At 42.5% G+C, this 20,171-nt stretch overlaps 1 protein-coding gene across 1 annotated transcript; it reads left to right on the top strand.

Moving 5' to 3' along the window:
- Nucleotides 1-3,652: 3,652 nt before the first annotated feature.
- Nucleotides 3,653-16,636, top strand: ogfrl1 (opioid growth factor receptor-like 1). Its single transcript, XM_079511509.1, has 7 exons — nucleotides 3,653-3,964; nucleotides 6,343-6,429; nucleotides 7,104-7,182; nucleotides 9,158-9,236; nucleotides 10,912-10,978; nucleotides 11,091-11,236; nucleotides 13,429-16,636. The coding sequence occupies exons 1-7, from the start codon at nucleotides 3,776-3,778 to the stop codon at nucleotides 13,970-13,972; spliced, it is 1,191 nt and encodes a 396-aa protein (XP_079367635.1). The 5' UTR covers nucleotides 3,653-3,775; the 3' UTR covers nucleotides 13,973-16,636.
- The last annotated feature ends 3,535 nt before the right edge of the window (nucleotides 16,637-20,171 follow it).

The following is a 20,171-nucleotide window of genomic DNA, read 5'->3' as shown; positions in this document are numbered from 1 at the left end:
CACAAAAGTAGTGCAAATAGCAGATCTACAAGCTCACAACTTGTCATCGGCTATTTTCACAATTTGAAAATGTCTTTAAATTTATAATCTAAAAAGGAAAGGTTTTCGTCATACAATGTTTCCACCCGACATCAACGAAATGGGTGTTTCCTTGGAGTCAGCGGAGGTAATTAAATTCTTGTTGATGCTTGTGTCTGCACTGGCACACCTGACCCCCCCCCCCCCCCCATTCCCCCAACCTGCTGGTACTGAGCACTGAGCAGTCTGTAGGAGGACATCAGCTAAGAAAAGGCTTGCCTGGTGCTGAGATAGGGAGTCTAAGTGCAATGGGCAGCTCTATATTATCTGCCTGCCTTGCATTTTGTGTGTGTGTGTGTGTGTGTGTGTGTGTGTGTGTGTGTGTGTGTGTGTGTGTGTGTGTGTGTGTGTGTGTGTGTGTGTGTGTGTGTGTGTGTGTGTGTGTGTGTGTGTGTGTAAAAAAACAACAACAGTTCACAACAAAACACTATAGCTATAACACACACACACACACACACACACACACACACGCACACACACACACACACACACACACACACACAGTTGACAATGTGCCATCACTTCGGCATTGCAGCATAAAATGGGAAACACTGCTCCCTGGTGGAATAGTGGTATAGTGCAGTGCATGGGTAAGAGAATCCATCCACCCAATAATACCTCAATCAATCCATCCATCCATCCATCCATCCATCCATCCATCCATCCATTCGTTTGTCCAGGTCAGACTCCCAGCAGGCCAGATATTGGTCAAAGTCTAGGTTCTTCCTCTATTTCTTCCCAGATCAACGCAGAGACAGTCCCGGGTCAGCTGAAAGCTGTAGTCCTTGCAGCTGGCACTTGGTCTGCTGTTACTGTCCTGGCCTAATCTCAGTTGGCCATGCCCGTCATTGCCCGAGATCCTTACCAGGTGTTGTACCAGGAGCCACCTCAGATGATAAGGGCATAAGTGTGGGATATCAGTGGGATCGTAGACCTGGTGGAATGGGGCACACCTGGGCTTGGCGTGTCCAATCCATGTCCAGGCTATAATGTGCCTCGCCTCATTCATTCCCTCTCCCCTTCCCCTCCAGGTTGCTTCGGTTCATGTGCTTCTCTTTTTGTTTCACATTACAACATTCATGCACATACTGTACACTTCCACACACTGATACTCACCTATATTGACTGATCTGAGGTTATGTTCATTTATAAATCCTTAGTTATTTTGGTTATAATTTCAATTTTCCCTGAGTCTCCCCTTTGTTACAAATGTGAGTAAGTTGTAACAAACCTTGTTGGGAGTGGGGAGTGGGGAGAGGATAAATGTACAAACTCGATAGACTCAGGGTGAAACCCCTTGTCTGGGTCACCTGCAGTTTAGAATTACAATCTGTGCAATCTGTCTTTTATTTCTGTGTATTTATCCTGTGTAAGGGAGACCTGCTCAGGACAGGCAGCAGACTTTGTTTTATGAACGAGACACATTGTTAAAAAATATATAGTTTTATTGTAGTTTTATATAGTAGAACCACAAAGCCTCGATGACAATTATGCACTATCATGAACAAAACACAAGAGGTCATGAAACATAATATTGTATGTAATTGATTGGATTTAACATTAATTAATTCTACGAGCGCAAATTTTACCTATCATTTTATAATGGACTATTAAGTTTTAGGGATAGAGGGCATGACCTTTCAGCAAGTAGAACATGACCTGTACACGCAAGTGCCTCTGAGACCTTATAGTGTCAACCCATTCAGTATCGGTTAGGGTCTGAGACCTTATAGTGTCAACCCATTCAGTATCACCGATACTGTAAGTAAGTATTTCACTTCCCTGTATACATTTCCCATTGTCATAATAGTAGCCTATGCAGAGGATGCAGATTGACAAATCAAAGTTTGGCATTTCACGGCTCCTCTAACCTCAGGGTTACCCTTGACACAGTTATTTCTGGTAAACATTTGATTATACAGTACATGACTGTGATATTATTGAAAGTATTTTAACACTCATCTTTTAAGTTGTCCTTTAAGTGTATTTTCTGTGTACACATGGTGTCACTGTTCACTTTGGCAGAAATTGCGTGAGTTGAACATTTTTCAACTTGCACAAATTGAGCTGTAGGCTAGTCAAGAGTAGCCTGATTATCAGACTGTAGCTTTCTTGAAGCTTTCTTGAAGAGATGCAGTCCACTCAGAGAGTGGGCGGGGTCTTTGGGCTGGATCCAGGCTAAGTCAAGAGTGCTGTACACAAGAGAACAGTGAGTGTATAGTGCCTCAAAGAAACTAGGATGCCATGTAACCTAACATCTGTCTAAATAACATATCTAATTCACATTCTACACACATGTGGTCAACAAAAACAAATCTACACAATACAAAAAAACATGAGAACAAGTGACCAAGACATGTCTCCAATGCTAGTGGGTAGCCTAGGGAGAGTGAAGTGCTAGGAGGTGAGGTGGAGCCTGATGAAGAGACTCCTCCTAACTCCAGGTTAGTTGGGTAAATGGTAAATGGTAAATGGTGCATTTATATAGCGCCTTTATCCAAGGCGCTTTACATAGATTATATGCATTATATTCACCCATTCACACACCCATTCATACACCGATTGCAGCGGAAGCCATGCAAGGTACCAACCAGCACATCGGGAGCAATTTGGGGTTCAGTGTCTTGCCCAAGGACACTTCGACATGTAGACAGGAGGAGCCGGGATTCGAACCGCCGACCCATGGATCATTGGACGACCTGCTCTACCTCCTGAGCCACAGTCGCCCCTGTCAGCCCTGTTGGGGCCCTGTCAGCGTTAGGAATAGGCTACTTGCTACTGTGTATAGGCTGAGGGTCACTTGTTGGGACCTACGTATATATTTTAGTCATAATGCATCCCTGGAAGCAACCATGCATGCAAGGCACATTGATGTAAGAGCTAGGAGGAGGGGCACCAAGGGCAAATGGGAGACCCGAGATACCATAACTCCCCGCCCCCCTCCCCCGCCCGGAATCACGTGAATGACGACTGCTCCTCTGGTCCTGATGCTGTCACTATGGATGTCACCAGTCACCACCGCGATCCTTTGGGGGCTGTTAAACAAGAGTTGCCAACCAATTGAATACTGTGACTCCTGAGATCGCTGTCTTGCAGTTTCGTAATGTCGGTACTGGTGCCTATTTATTTTATGGTATAGTCACATATTCTGATGTTACTGGTAGGCTTTGTGTGGGAAATTACACTTCACTTTACACATAACATAAGCCTAATAGGTTACAAAAGATTCAAATGAAAGGCCTTATTATTGCCAATTGTGAAATGCAATTTATCCCCCTCAGGATTAGATGTTAAGTATGCTTTTTGTTCCAAAGAAATACAAGGTGATGAAACCAATGCGAAGACTCAAAGTGAAGACATGAAAGGCTCAACCAGGCAGCAATCGAACAGCGACATCTTGAGTAATATATTTCGATGGGTCACCTTATTCCCCTATGTTAGTTTCGTTAGCAGCGCCTACGTTTGCACCGCGTCGCCAGGCGCGTCGTCGCCTTGTCGGAAATCCCCCCCTCCCATCTTCTGCCATTTAAAAAGCCTAGCAGAGGAATCTTTCTGGTATAACTGCAACATTACAAACAGCATGGCGGGGTTATAATCTAAATGATGTAGTTTAAGACGCAAATACACTGATTTCTAAAACAGAGGTCGGACGGACGGACGAGCGACGAGACAACGTTGCGCAGGCAGGGTTTTTTAAATGGGAAATCTGACGGGAGGTTGGCGCTACAAGGAGCCCAGCACTGTGGAGGAATGCGACTCGACGTGGGGGTCGGACTCGGAGAGCGAGGAGCAGGAGGCGGCCGAAGATGACAGCGGCATCTCCGAATCTGTCAGTCCGTCCGAGACGGGTCGCTATGCCGCGGACCCAGGCGACATGTCCCCGCAGGTACTTAATATAGGAGAAGAATGTATTTGGGGGGCATCATTCATAACTATTAACGTGACTGTCGTGACACACCTCCATGCCATGCCTCTCTGACGAATAGTATGGTAGTAGTAGCCACTGCCTAGTGCGGCCAGCCAGCATGGCACCTGCAGCCGCGTGCAGCGCACTTTAGGCTACTTGACAATCAGGGAAGTGGAAACATGGAGCTGTTGGCTGTTGCTGTTTACAAACGGGAAGAACATTGTAGCCTAAACCCTGCTGCATATAGTAAATTATAATATAGGCTAATATAATTGAACTTATGAACTATCTGGGAGTGTACACATCATGGGTCAATTTGGTTACATTTGTGCACTGAGTCTGAGTTATAAAGTGAAAATAATTTGACTGTAGCAGTAGGTCTATATAAAGAATTAGCCATGGTTCACATGACGATGATAATCATGACAGTCATGTTTCAGGGCTAATAAAGAATAAGATAATACTGCAGATTCACTAGGCTGTTGTCCTATTGTATTGTGAATTTACCCAACCTGTCTAATCCTACAACCATTCAGGTTTATTACTAGGCTGTCAAGCTGCTGCATGTTTTCTTTTTTCTTTTCTTTTTTTCAGGATATAAAATAAATATTTCATGAGGATCAAAGTTATTTTTAGAATGTATAGTAGGCTCACCATGAACTAACTGAAGTCAACGGTGTCTTATTTGTACAACAGAAGCCATCAGCACAAATGTGATTAATTATTTTTATTATTCGCTTAATCTAAAAACTAGTCAATTTGAAAAGAAAAAAAGAACACTAAGAATATAATAGAATGAAAGGAATTTGAGCTGAAACAAGGACAGATACAGTCATATAATAGCCCTGCATGTCTCAGAGGCCTACCAAAAGAAGTACAGTGACCCACATTTTGACCCGTAAGGATCCATTTGCACACTCTCAGAGTTAAATTAAAACTCAGGACTTTGCAGTGAGATCTAGTTTCTGATGTCGTTTTTAGCGATAGGACAGCAGGGATAATACACAAAAATGAAATGTCCTCCTTTTACTGAGAACTACTGACGAACATTGACAGAGTATGTTCCACGACATGAGTGTGTCAAGGAAAACAGATAGAGGTGAAAAGTCAGGAATAGTTATTTTTAACTAATTGGACACAGCAAGCCAGAGATCAAACACAGCAGTACAACGGTCCCACAAGGTTGTGAGTTATCGGTTATCGCCTCTACTCTTCTCCACAAGCACATGGACCATTTTGTGTACCATGATGAGCAGGGCCGGATGTACCATATGGGCACTTTGGGCACGTGCCCAAGGGCCCTTGGGCACGGGCCCTTGGGTATCAGGGGTCTCTCAAAAAATAATCACACCCGTGTGAACTGAGTGGTGTAAGGTCTTATATAGCCTGTCTGACGTAATGAAATCATGTCTGACGTAATGAAATCACACCCGGGTGAACAGGGTGAACATAGCAACCATGCTCATTTTTTCTGCACTAACAAAGCCAGTTGTAGGAGTGGTTTACACCACTCAAAAAATGCCCCACTATCGAATGAAATTAATGGTGTGATTGGTGTCTAAACAAATGTGTCAAAATTAGTGTTTTATTGTTGAAAAATAATGTGTTTGTTACTGCCTGGCTGTCACTCTGGGGCGGGGTAGGCGACCTGGAATAGGCATGTGCGCACTTCGCATGGGTTTGCACGTCGTTCATGTGCAGGGGGTCCTCAGAGGTGCTAATCCTGCCCTGATGATGAGATACAAGTGCTTATTAAAGGATGGTTGCATTAACAATTTGTAATTGGTAATACATTACGGATATAATCACTATTGTCCACAACAGAATGTGGAGGGGTGTTGGGGGTTTTCTTTTTTGACTGCTAGTTGTTTTGTTTTGTTTTTTTGTTTGTTTTTCTTGTCTCTTTCTTTTGTGTAAGTCATGTGTATTTTGTATGCTTTATTGTAAAATCAATAAAAAAAGTGCTGTGACACACCTTCATCAAATTATGTGTGTGCACTAAATACGCACTTACAGTAATAGCACACTACGTGTGAGATTTTTTTAGGTGAAGCAACTTTCTAGCATTGTCAAGTGCTTTTGTGATGAATTTGGAATGTACTGTAGCACTGTGTCCAAGACAAATTGTCCCTCAGTGATTTGGGACATTAAAGTTGGCCCTTGAAGATGTCATAGTCTGTAGGTTTTAACTGTTGGCATCTGATATTTTGGGGGGGCCCAAGTTGCTGCTAGTGTGCTTGTCCGACAAAATAGAAACATTGTACAAATAACAGCAGATCTTCTGCTCAGTGTTATCGATTTGTGAGAGTGTGTGTCATTGTATCTCAATACATGTTCTCTCTCTCTGTCTCTCTCAGCTGACAGACTCACCCGAGTCTGCTCCTAAAATTAAGAGAAGTTTCTATGCTGCCAGAGATCTCTACAAATACCGTCACAGCTACCCGGTACGCACGCACGCACGCACGCACGCACGCACGCACGCACGCACGCACGCACGCACGCACGCACGCACGCACGCACACACACGCACACACACGCACGCACACACACACACACACACACAGACACACACAGACACACACACACACACACACACACACACACACACACACACACTCACAAATCAGAATCAGAACTTACTTTATTGTTACATCACAGGTTTACAGGTGTAAAGACATGGCTGAAAATACTTTTGTGCAAACACCATCATTTATAGTTTTCAGGAAAGGGGGAGAGGGAGAGCGAGGATGAAACAAACATACAGTAGGAAAGATGCAATCTAAAAAAATCAAAGATATCTAAACATATCCCATAAAAAGTAGCAGGCATGTACATGAGGTTAGACATAACGTGCAGGTTAAAAAAATAGCAGCAGTTGCAGTACATGAGGTGCAAAAAGAACTACGCATCTGGAGGTCCAGATAGGAAGGTAGTCAAACTGATAAACATTGACTACAACTGTACCCCAACTCCTAACCCCAATCATACCACTCACCACTACATGTCTAACCGTTGTGTGTGTGTGTGTGTGTGTGTGTGTGTGTGTGTGTGTGTGTGTGTGTGTGTGTGTGTGTGTATGTGTGTATGTGTGTGTGTGTGTGTGTGTGTGTGTGTCTAGAACTACAAAGCATCCCATCATCCCAATGAGTATCGTAACCTACGATTTTACCTAAACAAAATCCCTCTAGTGCCAGATGGTAAGAGCACGCACGCACACAGTCACACACACACGCCCGCGCACAGTCACATGCACACACACACACACACACACACACACACACACACACACACACACACACACACACACACACACACACACACACACACCTGGATGCCTGGATTGAAAGCTGACATCTTCACATAGCAGAACAACAATATGTTGTTTGGGGGCTTTGTGGGCTAAGGTCATGTTCAGAGCGGACGTAGAATATGCACATCGACGGGCATGGGTGCTGGGCTAAAGAAACTTCAGCAGATATTGGATGGAGCCCGCACACCACAGGTATAAGAAAGACGTTCTTTATTCAGAATTCTCAATAAAGAACGTCTTTCTTATACCTGTGGTGTGCGGGCTCCATCCAATATCTGCTAAGGTCATGTTCAAACAGGAGAGGCTGATCCAGAGTTTAAACCTGCTGACTCAAAACAACAGATCATATACACACGCATGCATGCCATGCACCCTACATGTACACATACACTCATATGAACACGTGCACACACAGGATGATTAAATAAGTGTTAAGTGAAGCAACACCTCTCATATGGAAATAGGGAGATTCATATATATATACATATACATACACATGACGTTTGTCTATTTACAAGACTTGGGGCGGAGGTTCATAATAATTATGAAAATTAATTGAAAAGGAATCAGTCGGCCTCATGGTGGCGCTATAACAGCCCACTTTATGTTTTTCCCTATAACTCTTGAACCGTAAGTCGTAAAATCTAAATTTATTTTTCCATGGATTCCTTGGGTCATGACGCATCTCCCCATATAGGCCACACCCATTTCCGTCAGGAGAGAATTTCCACCAATGAATTTTCTTCAAAACACACTTTTTGCTCATCCTCCTACAGATTTTGTCAAAATCTCTCAAAAATTGGTACACATGATCTCCGATTAAAACAGCACAGGCAGAATTTTGATAGTGCGTATCGTTCGGCCGTAATCGTCTTTCTGAAGTTAGTGGGAGGGGCCTATTTGACAAAAAATGCCACAAATCATAAACCAAACGTCCAATCCACACCGAAATTTGAATCAGATGTCGCGGATGGTTTAATCAACCAAGAGATAAAAGCAATTCCATTTTCATCCATAGGGGGTGTCGTAAATGCAAAAAGTGTAACCGTTTGTTGCAGAAAAATGTTTTTTGGTGGGATAAATCCCCTCCAAATAACTCACACATGATCACAGGGGTGACGTGACATTGTTATTGGCTAGCATAATTAGTGGGAGGGGCCTATATAAACGATTGCGGTAACCACACTTTGCAATTTTTCCAAAATTGCGACATTTCTAGTCAAAGTCATACAATTTGTCACACACTCAGTGAAATTTGTTCTCTGCATTTGACCCATCTCTTGGAGCGGTGAGCCGAAGCCAAGGAGCGGTGAGCGGCAGCCGTGCCGTGCTCGGGAATAGTTATGGTTGAGATTCTCCTGTTGTTAACTAGATTGATTCCCTTACCTTATAACCACTAAGGGTCGGGTCGGGACATAACGGTTTTTAAGGTAAACCACACCAATGCAACTCATTGAGTTGCAAGGAGTTGCATTGGCGTGCATGGTTTACCTTAAAAAACGTTTTGTCCCGACCCGACCCTTTGGTGAGGTTTGGGCTTTAGCCAGCACCGAAGTCTTAACCTGAAAACAGGTCCGGCTTGCTACGTCTCTGAATGATTTTCTCTTTCTTTCCTTTTGAGGACATTTGTTTCCTCGTTAGAGTGGATGTACAGTACAGTAGACTAGAGTACAGTACAATACATTCAATGATGTGGTCCTGGAGACCTAGAACGATACTAGTTTTCATTCAACTCCTCTAATTGTAGACTAATTTACACCACGTGAGGAAAATAAAAAACATTTTTTACAGAGCCGAAGCTTACGTTCACTGCACCAGAGGTGAGAAGAACCAGAACAGACTAACATTGTGTCTTTTCTTAGGTATCTATGTAGAGGAGATTTTGACCAAGTGGAGAGGAGACTATGACAAACTGGAGCACAATCATACCTACATACAGTGGTAAGACATCTCTAATATCCCTCCTGCCCTGTCTGTCCATCTGTGTACAGTACATTCATGCACACTTACATTGATCTGATTTCCAAAGTCAGTGTAAGTGGAATTGTCAAACACGATCTCTCTCTCTCTCTCTCTTTTTCTCTCTCTCTCTCTCTCTCTCTCTCTCTCTCTCTCTCTCTCTCTTCAATTTAGACACTCTTATCTAGAGTGACTTGCAAGTGTCAGATCAGTGTAAGCTGATTAACCCATTTTGACCTGAGATCAGATTCTAAAAATGTCTTCTACATCCTGACAGTTTTCTGAAAAAGCTATGTTTCTATGTCAGTCGTTCTTCGATTGTGGCGCGCTCCGAGCTTGTAGATCTGCTATTTTTCAATAGCTAAAGCATAACATAATGCTAACACCAAAAGGGGTTCCCGCCCAAAATGAGTTAAGCAATGAACTCTAGTCCACCATCAACAAGTTAAATAATCATATAAGTAGAGTGCAAAGAAAGGATTTACTGACTCAGACACTAGGATACCAGGTAAACAATGAATCTAGCCTCTGTCTAAATTACATGGTATCTAAATAACATTAATTTGTTAAAAAAACTAATGTAAGTAACAAAAACATGAGAACAAGTGACTATATCTAAGTCTTGAGAAAGCTTCCCCAGAAAACACTGATATAATTTGCAGCCTTCATCATCACAAAAGGCATTTTCAGGCTTTTTCAACATAATTTTTTCTTCAACATCATTATAATAAAATAAAATATCTGCTAAATATTAATTTACCAATACCGATTCATTGGTTTAAGGCCAATATCGGCCGATACCGATGTGTTCCGTTTGTGCCGATTAATCTCCCATCACTAGTGTAGCATACTATAAAGAAATTACACAGCATGTCAGATGTATTATCTGAACGTAAGCGTAGCTCAAATGGCGATGAGCACCAACTATGTTGGCCGCTTATCGAGCCTGCTGTCCTCAGTAGAACAACGTATGGAGGGATCGAGAATTTGCTTTGTCACAGTGACATATAACAGCTCGGATCTATATCTGTCTGTCTGTCTAACGGTAACCCATTCCTCTTTCACTCTTACAGTTATTTTCAATATATAGAGGGTATGCGCATGCATAAAGTGAATGGCAAATCGAGTGGCAAAGTGACAGGCAAAGTGAGTTTGACATTGTTTAATGTCGTTTAATGCAATTAGATATGACTTTTCTGTTTGGATGCATGGGCTGTCAAGGCCAGAAAGTAGTTTTTAGCCACTCAGTAGGCATTCCTGCATAACTTGTTTGATGATGATGTCACGTGCATACCCTCTATTTGTGTCATGGCATTTAGGTCCACTCAGCAGTGGATTAAGTTATTTAAATGAGCCAAACAAACAGACAGGACTGTTGATGAGGAGGGAAAGTGAGGAAAGTGTGAGAGATGGATAGATTTAAATGACAAGATGGCAACTTATGGATGAATATGAAATATTATGTGACACAATGTCATAATTGTGTGTGTGTGTGTGTGTGTGTGTGTGTGTGTGTGTGTGTGTGTGTGTGTGTGTGTGTGTGTGTGTGTGTGTGTGTGTGTGTGTGTGTGTGTGTGTGTGTGTGTGTGTGTGTGTGTGTGTGTGTGTGTGTGTGTGTGTGTGTGTGTGTGACTGTGTGTGCGCGTTATGCATGCAGGCTTTTCCCATTAAGGGAACAAGGGCTCAACTTCTATGCTCAAGAACTGACTCAGGATGAGATCAAAGTAAGATACGCACGGAGCCACGCACACACACACACACACACACACACACACACACAAGCGACTGTGTATCTCATTGTGGAATCGTGATTGTTTTTATGTTCTGTTCCATCAGGAATTCCAAAGCACTCGGGAAGCCAAGCGTAGATTCCTAGCCGCCTACTCACTCATGCTGGACTTCTACGGCATAAAGCTCTTGGATAAAAGTGGGAATGTCGCCCGTGCTTCCAACTGGCAGGAACGCTTTCAGCACCTCAATGAGTAAGTGGTGCACGCGCATCTACACACTAGAGCTCTTCATGCAGGAGAGTTGCCAGTTGTTTTAACCTCCTTACATTCATTTGCTTTGAGCTTTGCTTTCAACTCGTTGAGATCAACACTGTTGTCGGGATCCATGATATGTAGAATTGCACGCCGGTGTTTTCAAATGAGCCTGTCCTGGCTTGCCTTGCATGGTACAGTTGGAGGCCATCGATATTGTCCTTTTCTTTTTGCTGAGGTTTGCGTGATCTGCGCAAAAGGACAGTTAACCCATTTTGGTGTTTTAAACATTATGTTATAATTTAGCTATTGAAAAATAGCAGATCTACAAGCTCATAGCGCGCCACCAAGTGGCGCGCTACGAGCTTGTAGGTCTGCTATTTTTGAAAAATCGTGAAAATATTTATTTCAGAAAACTGGAGGATTTAGAAGATTTTTTTTTTAAATTTTGAGGTCAGGCCTAAATGGGTCAAATGATAAGGGACAATATCGGTGGCACCCAACTGTATGCACATTGCGTAGCTCTTGTGCTGCTGATCCTAAACGAGCATAATCATCACACAAGTAACAAAGCCATTCATGTTGCTGCTTCACAAACCTTTTTTTTGATCAAAGTTTCTTTATACACTTTATTCACATATGAGTCAAAAATAGCATACAAAAATTGTTGAAATTTTTTACCCCTCCCTCCCCCCAGAGTTCCCGCTCTGAAAGAGCCACAACCCCGGTATCTTGTACCATTAACAATGAAATAAAAGGCACATACAAATATTGGACCGCTGCTTCACAAACCTGATCCTAGGTCAGCCTAAACTACTGTATCACACAAGTTAAACAGCACTATCACACACAGTTACACACACACACTAACACACACGCGCACACACGCACACACACACACACACACACACACACACACACACACACACACACACACTCTCACTCACTCACTCACTCACTCACTCACTTCCCCCCGGGACTTAATAATTGTCACGTGTATGGCCGACCAGATCCAAACCTTTCCTCTGAAAAACAGGACAATTCCTGTTATTTTTCTTCTCTCATTCAATGAGGGGCTCTTTTAAACCTTGGACATCAGGTAATGCAAGTTGAGCTGAGAATGGCTCTCTCTTCTAACACACCAGAGTCCCGTTATGATTACAATATCTTCTGAGGCCAGACACTTCTCTTATAATGACCAAAAGCAAAAACAGAGACCAAAAAATCTCACCGAGACTATCTTTACAACTTGTCCATTGTGGTTTCTATGCTGCTGTCACCTGTCACCTGAAAGTAGCATAAAAATCCAAACAGGAACTAACCCATTTAGGCCTGACGTCGAAATATATATTTTTTAAGTATTCTGAAAGAATATATATTCAAAGATTTGTGCCGCATTTTCACGATTTTTCAAAAATAGCAGACCTACAAACTCGTAGCGTGCCACTCAGTGGCGCGCTATGAGCTTGTAGATCTGCTATTTTTCAATAGCTAAAGTATAACATAATGCTTAGTTAAAACACCAAAAGGGGTTCCCGTCCAGAATGGGTTCCCTGCTGGTACATTGTGGCTCCCAGATAACTTTTCAGTTCTTACCTAACAAATGCAGGGTATGAATCAGGATCTATTCTTTCTGTTTCCATTATAAGACATAATTATAATATAGCTGAAGTTTCTACTCCACTGATCCAGCTCAACTATATATTATGTAGGCCACAGAACATTTAGAAACACGTGTGGGAAGAAAGGGAGTCATGCGTTAAATCTAACAGTTATAGAGCAGTGTTGAGTCTGTGGTTGGGGACTGGGGTTTCCTTGTGTCATAGGCCCAACTCACACAGAAGTAACAGGTCTGCCTGATGACCCCAATGCCATACTTGCACTAACACAATCTGATGAATTTAGGTCAGTTTTTAAATATTTTCATGTTAAACCATATTTTGAATAGAGAGTGTACCAAAGACCCAGATAAGAGAAGCTTTGTCAATTGTTTTTGAAAATAGCCAGAACATTATTCTGCTGGGAACCCCCCCCCCCCCCCCCTCAATGACCCATAGGGGTCTCCAGTCCCCACTTTGAGAACCATCGGTTTTAGGCTAGTTTTAGTGAATCACAACACCTGTAACACCTTATAAAGCACAAAGACGTCACATTACTCCTCGACTCATCTCTCCCCCTCTCTGTCCTCCCAGGTCACAGCACAACTACCTACGGATCACACGGATCCTCAAGTCTCTGGGAGAGCTGGGCTATGAGGCCTTCAAGGCCCCGCTGGTCCGCCTCCTCCTGGAGGAGTCCCTGTGCCACTCTACGATGCCCAACATGCAGCACAGTGCCCTGGAGTACTACGTCTATACCATCCGCCTGCCCGCCAGCCGTAGGCGACTACTCCGCTTTTCCCGCCAGCACTATCGCCCTGCCCACGCCTTCCTCTGGGGCCCTCCGGCCAAGAAACGTGGTGCAGGTGGTAATGGCGGAGGGTTAGGTGGCAGCGTTGGTGCTGGTAGCAGTGGCATCAGGGCCCCAGCCCCGACCCCGGAGCAACAGCGAAAGATGGAAGCGGTTTCCTCTCGCAGTGTTGGGACAAGATCACCGATCCAGGACTTAGTGGCGGCCAGGGCAGAGGGAACCGAATGCGTATCACTGGGATCCAACCTCACCGGATTGGAAGGGGCGCTGATCATAGCGGGAGCGAGGGAGGGGAGGAACGAGTACCAGGATATGGTTCATTTGTAGTGCAGCTGGAGTAGACACATCTCGTTCAGCTAGCCTGGCACCAATCTCCTGCAAACATTCGGTGGTTCTCAATTGGTGGCTCTGGACCCCAAGTGAGTTGTGAGAAATCTTGTCAGGTTTACTGACTTTGACAGTGTCAGTGGGTTGCAAATTCATGGCTGCCATTAAATGTACTTTGCGATGCAAAACCAGTTGAGTAGCACTGAGGTAAAAACTAGAAATTGTTGTTGTTCATTGGCTTTGTTGGGAAAAGCCTTGTCTATACAGTACGTACTATTACGCTTATCTATTGTGGTTTAAGTCGGCAGCACTTTGGAACAGACTGGAGCAAGCACAGTTAACTTTGTACAGGCTCAGTGTTGTGCAAACTTCTTCTTATTCTTCTTGATTATTTTTATTATTAAATCAACATGGGAGAAATAAATTGAGTGAAAGGATTGAAAGAATTGACAAGGTAGGGAGATAGGGGGTTTAGTTTGAAATACATAGTAGTACTGTAAGTGGCACAATCCAATATTAATCGTCACTGAGCCGACAGTGGTCGGTTTTCTGTCAATTGTACAGAACTGTAGCACCAAGAAGAATTTGTTGGTTTAGTCAGTATCATAACTGTTTAGCAGTACCGCACAAGCTGAACTAAGCATGAACTAAGGACAAAACTATCTGATTGGCCGGATGCTGTGCCGCATCCTGCAACTTTTTGACAATCTCCGATTCTCCGTCTTCCTGCTCATATTGCTTTTGGCTGCCATGGGTCACTGATCCATAAGTTACAATCTCAAATCTGCCAACAGTGGTGTGTTCAGGAACTTGCCAACTCCTGGAGATGACCATTTGGGCACACACTGTCTCATCTTGTCAGCTTTCCTTTTAGCTCAGCTGTACTGTACAAGTACAACCCTGTAATGTATCTCAACCCACTAGTTATAAGCTAACCAACTAGTTTGCTTCTTTTACACAGAAAAATCCCCTGGTAATTAAACTCTTATGGGTCCATTTACTTACATTTGTACGCTTCAAAATTGATTTACAAATGGATGAATTGACACAGGGTTTTGCTGTGTAACTTCACTAAAAGGCTCAATTTCAATCAATTCCTGTTGAGGGCAGAGAAAAATGCAAAGCGATGTTTACAAAGGCTACTATAAAGAGTCTATGCAGGGAAAACATGACATTTTTTACCAAGCTACTGTAGCTTCTAGCTAGCAAAAAAGAATGAAGAACAAAGTGCTTTCCGCAGTTTTGAAAACACTGTCATTTTTGTTTCTGGTGTCAAGATCTGAGTAGCTGAGTTTCCTTGAAATCATAAGCCATTCTGTGTGTGTGTGTGTGTGTGTGTGTGTGTGTGTGTGTGTGTGTGTGTGTGTGTGTGTGTGTGTGTGTGTGTGTGTGTGTGTGTGCGTGTGCGTGTGTGCGTGTGTGCGTGCGTGTGCGTGTGTGCGTGCCTGCCAATGATACACACACAGTGTAAAATCCTGTGTTTATGAGCTGTACGGATCAATTTGTCCACTCAGATTTAGATCAGTTGAAGATTAGACCGTGTGTATATCTACAGTAAATGCTTATCTGAGATAATTGTAAAATGAGCTTTTCAGGTAAATTGTGTAATAATGTGGGCTCAAGTATTCACATTATAGTGTTTGTTTGTATGTGTTGTGTGCACATATGCACATCTAATATTCTTAAGTGCCTCTTTTGTATTGTTTATTGGTTTACTTGTATGCAGTAAGGACTGTCTTTCCTGACAGTATATCACGTGTTTTTTCGTACAATTCTTTTTTAATTATATACAGTATATATGGTGGATTATAAACAGATGAATACTCATCATAAAGCCTTCAGTATTGTCCAAATGTACAACCATACAGAAAAACCCAGCTGGTACAGTACCGTACAGGGGAAAACTCAACAATGTAATGTACAGGATCATAATGGCTCATATTTTGTTCGTTTTAAAATATACGTATGACATTGTAGATAAACAGCAGATGCACTAATACCATACATGTTAATTGCACCTGTTAATATCCCCAGTACTTATTCAAGAAAGTCGGCCGAAACAGTTTGACATTTGCTACAGTAGGGTTACAAGTTAAAACATTATATTATCCAATATCCATCCATCCAATATCCATCCATCAATTTTTTTTTAATCCACTATCTATATATATATGTATAATTAAAGCACTTGCACAGTACTGTACATTCCCTTCACCGAGAATACAATCACTGCATTCATACTTTTATATTGTAGCTTGAGAGTATTGAATTGAGTGACTTCCTGGATCTTAGCGGGAGGGGGATGGGGGGGTTTAGAGTACATCCTGATCTATGTGAAGCTCAGCTAACCCCCCACCCCATCTGTTTCCATTGCACACGTAAACATCACACACACACACACACACTGAATGTGTGCAGATATGGCGATTAGATCTATATCCACTTCACATTTCCCCCCCCACTCACTGCACACACTGCACAAACTGTTGTTTGCCCTTATCTCACTGTGTGTGTGTGTGTGTGTGTGCGTGCGTGCGTGCGTGCGTGTGTGAGTGTGTTCACATTGGTGACATGTAATAGACATGCAGTGGCATGTTTTATACATGTATAACATGTGTTTTTTTAGACAATGATGTGTGAATCCATTAATCAATTAAAACAGAACAAAAATAAAGCTGTGTTTATTTCTGTTTGTTATTCTGAAACAATGAAAAGGTTATAATAGGAATAAGACTTCAGAACACTTTTTTCTGCCTTTCTGGAGACGGGGAGTAACACGCAGCAAAGGTCATCATCGGGCTCGGGAGTCAGAACTTGCTGTCAGTCTAGCCTATAAATGTGGTATGGGCCTTAGTGCTAGGCCAGTGGTGCACCTTCAAAGCACAATTAAAATAACTGGGTTTTGTAAATATATACATTAGCGGAATGCACCACTTTGTTCACATTTGTTTGCTAAAAGTGTGACTGAGACCTGTTTCACATAATATATAAGGTCAATATTTTTTAGTTATCATGGCAACGTAACTACACAACCAAACCTTAACCAAAGTTAAATTGTGCTTTATGCTTTGCTTTCACTCGTGCAAGGAGTCAACTGTGTTCTTACATACTGTGTACAATAATAGAAACAAGCTGCTGCAACGAAACAATGGTTAAGTTCAAGCAATTATGAGAGAATGGGTATAATAAATTAAATATAGTGGGTAAATGTGTAGCTGTTGCACAGTAGGGTTAATAATTACATCAATCATTAAACAGGGACAATGATGTGTGTGTAATACATATGAAATATGTAAAAATGGTTGAATGTAGTCAATGTAATTGGGCAATTAATGTACTATTTGTGACAGACACACAGTCATTATTACTGTACATACAGAACTGAGGGAGAGGGAGACGGGAAGCTGTTTTAACCACGGCTTCCACAGACACCTCTCACTAGTTTCAAAAACCCACATCCCTACACACACACACACACACACACACACACACACACACTCACACACACTCATGTATGTGATAATGATGCCGGCGGATTATATAGTGTACCTGACAAACACAGCATATCACAGTGACAGCATTGACAGCTTTGACACACTCACACTGTTTTTTCTGTGCTACTTTGGTGAGTTGAATCTTCAGTACATTCAAGTAGGCCAAGGGACAAATTAAACCGTTTTAAAGTCTGTCTATCTCTTTCTCTCTAGTCTAGGTCATCCTTGGATGAAACCTCCCCCTGTGTTTCCAGTCATCTCAGTCCTCTAGTCTCTATATACTGTACATGTGGGTGTGGCTAGCTCACCAATTTCCATCCCTGTATCTTTAGTATGCCACGTTGCTGTCGGACAACAACCTCATGAAAGATGCCTGCGTTTTGGATCCTATGGGCTACAGCACCCGGTATTTGTGGCAGTGACCTTACTCACCCTGCACCCTGGGGGGTCGCGGCCTGAAATGTTTGAGAACCACCTTTGTAGGTGATAACCTTGGTTTTCTTGGCATTTAGCCCAAGACAAACCTTAGCACATACACTCTTCTTCCAGAGCTCCTGTGCCTGCTCCACATGGTCAGATAGCAGGCTGATGTCATCCACTTATAGGTCCATTAGGACTATACGGCATGGGGAGTTGTCTCTGTATGTAATAGGGAGAAAGAGTTCCTACTCACATCCACTGATGGCCTGCCTATGTGCATTACTCCAGCACTACAATGAAGAGGAAGGGGGAGAGGGTGTACCCTTGCAACACCCCGGCAGGATTTCAAACTTGTTGACATCTGGGGTAATCACCTTGGCTCTTTTACCCATGTACAGACTGGGTTGGGAGGGACACCGTAAGCCATCTTCATAATCACAACTCAAGTTAAATGCCTTTTTGAAACCGATAAATTACAGCACCACTATCAGGTTATTCTTTTTTCACTTTCACCTACATTGTAGGACTATAGTAGCATGCCAAAGTTTGTGCTATTGCCATTGGGAATGCATTGGGCGTTTAACTTAAATAACTCAGAAACTACAAAACATTTCAAAGTAAAAACTTCCAGCATGTGTCTCCACAGTAAGCTGAATTATAAAAAGTGTGAATGGAGTTTCTAGGTGAAAGTGCTTTTTTGACGTGCCAATATCTGCCATTGAGCCCCTTGTAAATGTCTCAAATTTGAAAGCACTATATTTCTAAAACGATGAAACATTTCAAAGATTCCTTTTCAGGCAATGTCCACCGTAAGATGAACCTAAATAGGTTTGAATGGGGTTTCTAGGTGTAAGTATGTAGGACTAGTAGCATGCCAAAGTTTGTGCTATTGCCATTGGGAATGCATTGGTCGTTTAAGTTAAATACGGGGGGGGGGGGGGGGGGGACATATTTTGACAGCAGAAACTGCCTGTCATAATTTCTCCCTATTCCAAAGCCCCCCCAGGTACATTATATATTTAAACTATTTTCAGCAATGGTAGGCCTACACTTATTTTTTCAGTGGGTAGATCTTGTTGAGCTGGTCATTTTGAAAGTAGATCTCACGTCATAAATGTGTGGGCACCCCTGCTATAGGGCCTATGTACACTATAAATAGTAAAAAATAATAGTTATAATGTATAACTTATAAAACACACGTTTTCTCCACAATTTAATTGTAATGCCAATCGATTCCTCCCACACACACATTGCTATGTGTTGTCACTGCTGTTGTATCCTACTGACTCAATGCCAGTGAGAAGCCTTCCTACTCCTCCCATACTACACTCCCTGCTGACAGGTTCCACCACAGCCTGTAGGAGCACCAGGTTTTTGTCTGTTATTGCACTGCAGTGAATGGAAATGGCTCAATATGGCTGATATTTGTTGGGGCGGGGGGTTGACTTAAAGCCTCTCTTTCAAGTGTCAAGTGTGTTTGTCTTGTTGTGCAGAATGTATTAATATTGTATTTACTTGTGGTTAATTAAAGACTTATCTAGATATGGCAGCATGGTGGGATTATTTTTTCCTCCTCTTTTGCAGAGTAGCCTACTCTCAGCAACAAGAACAAAGTAAGTAACTTGTATTTTAATTATTTATTTTTAATCTCTTTAAACCTTCCTCCCCACGGTGTAACACACATCAAAGGGTAGGGTTCAGAAACAGAAAAACACTGACCTGATAATGCCTAAATCAATAGAAACTGCTTTGATTTCTGGGTCACAGAAAGTAGAAGAAAGAAAAACAGCAAAGTCAGCCAGGCAGCTTGATGGTACTGAATTGCAATGACCACAGTACCACACCATAACTATTCTAAATTGCCTTGATAATTCACATGTAGCCTATTCACACTTTTGAGTTTTGAGAAGTCCACATTATATATTGTCCACACAACAGGAGAAGTCTAGAAGATAACATTTGAGAGAGCAAGAGAGACAGAGAGGGGGGGGGGGGGGGGGAGAGAGAGAGAGAGAGAGAGCGAGAGAGAGAGAGCGAGCGAGATGAACCTAGAGATGAACCCGGATGTTTTCATTTGGCAAATTTGCAAGTAAAAAAACACCTGCGCGGGCTTCGACTTCGAGCTTACTATAGTGTTTAAATTAATTATTCTTCTCTACAGCTGACACAGACAGGGATACATAAATTACATGTTTATTATTCTACAGCTGGTCTAAAGGGCGCACACGCCACGGTAATGAATTTATGATGTGTACACCTTTATAAGACTTAGCGACATAGGCCTA

This window comes from Electrona antarctica (genome assembly GCF_951216825.1).
Source record: "Electrona antarctica genome assembly, chromosome: 10".
NCBI lineage: Eukaryota > Metazoa > Chordata > Actinopteri > Myctophiformes > Myctophidae > Electrona > Electrona antarctica.
This window is presented reverse-complemented; position numbering and strand designations above follow the sequence as displayed.